Below are 1,493 nucleotides of genomic sequence, written 5' to 3' on the forward strand. Positions count from 1 at the left end.
GTATAATATATTTATGTACATGAATATATACTCTGCATATGTATGCCATATACACATTGAGTGTCCTTACTGCACCTACCTGAAAGTCTTTTACGTCCTTCGGGAGATCGGCTTCAGAAATGGCCTCACTACCCATATAATCTACTACGGCAGTCCTGTCAGCCCTGCCCCATAATAATCGCAAGAAAATAGACATTCGTTAGTATAGTCCTATAACCTGTAAGATAGACTGAAACGCGACCGTTGTTCGGAATAGCCGGAGGAAAACTACTCCCGTGCTTGTTAGCGCTGTGCTTGGGCGACAACATCATTGGACAAATAGGATGGACAGCAAGTTTTGTAAGGCTATACTACCTACACATTTCATATACGTCCTTTCGAATACCTTTGTGTGATGAAGATGGTAGTCGACTCGAAACTATTGCGCAACCATGTTCTATGTTAGTATCGTGAGTACTGTACGGTCTATTTGTTGTGGCTTAAATCACTTGTTTGCTTGAATAGAGCGGTGCACAGATGAATACATGTTCTTGCGAGAAACCTACTTACAAAATGAGTCAAACGTACCATCTCGGATTATGTATCCTGGTGGTAGCCGGTTAGCGATACGGTTTCACTATCAATATGTGAGCATAAACCCAACCCAATATGAACAGTGAAGATATTTAAACTTCAAGGTAACCTGCGATCATATCACCACATCTAACACTGAAATTCGACGGGTCTTGATGCTCTATTACTAAAGCTATTACCAACATTGATACATCCGCTTCGATATTGTTACGCATCTCATGTATGCTCCTCTCTCCTAACCACACTACACCGACTTTACACCCACCTCAGTTCCCAAATAAGATCCCATATCCTCTGCCAATCGGCCGGGGGCTTGACCACTTTCTTAACCACGAGCGCTGACGACTCTGGTACGTCTTTTATCGCTATAGCGGGCGTTTTAGCATCAATTTTTAGCTTCTTTACAGGCAAACTCTTCGCTACATTAGTTTTCCAAACCGCTTTGAGCTCGGATATGGGTGATAATTTAGGTGCAACTTTGGGTTTCTCTGTAATTGTCTCCACCTTAGTGACGGTCGTGACTGCTCCGGATTTCCTCGTCGAACTCTGTATAAGATGCAAGATTCCAATCATCTTCAATTTATGCACCATAATTGATGATTTGAATAATCTGTAAGGGGGAGGACTTTGAATTCTGGTACTAAGAGATCAACTAATGGTAAAGTTTGAATGTGTTACAGCTACTGATTTGAAACATATATAGTGATGAAACGAACTTGCCTATATAAGAATAGTCAACAAAAGCATAGTCCAAATTTACATTTTAATATATAACAATAGTATGAATGCACGGTTACATAACCTGTAAATACAAACACTTTGATACATAATACTAAATACTATGTACTAAATACTATTTGCTACATATTATATACTATATACTATATATAAACATTATATATGTATATATATACATACAT

General features: G+C 38.8%; 1 protein-coding gene across 1 annotated transcript; it reads right to left on the reverse strand.

Moving 5' to 3' along the window:
* Positions 1–79: 79 nt before the first annotated feature.
* Positions 80–1,121, reverse strand: SARC_15988 (hypothetical protein; the record flags this gene model as incomplete). Its single annotated transcript, XM_014289898.1, has 2 exons — positions 80–164; positions 839–1,121. Coding segments are annotated over 2 exons (368 nt in total), but the record flags the coding sequence as incomplete, so codon positions are not given.
* Between the last annotated feature and the right edge of the window lie 372 nt (positions 1,122–1,493).

Source organism: Sphaeroforma arctica (assembly GCF_001186125.1).
Source record: "Sphaeroforma arctica JP610 unplaced genomic scaffold supercont1.7148, whole genome shotgun sequence".
In the NCBI taxonomy this organism is placed as follows: Eukaryota; class Ichthyosporea; order Ichthyophonida; genus Sphaeroforma; species Sphaeroforma arctica.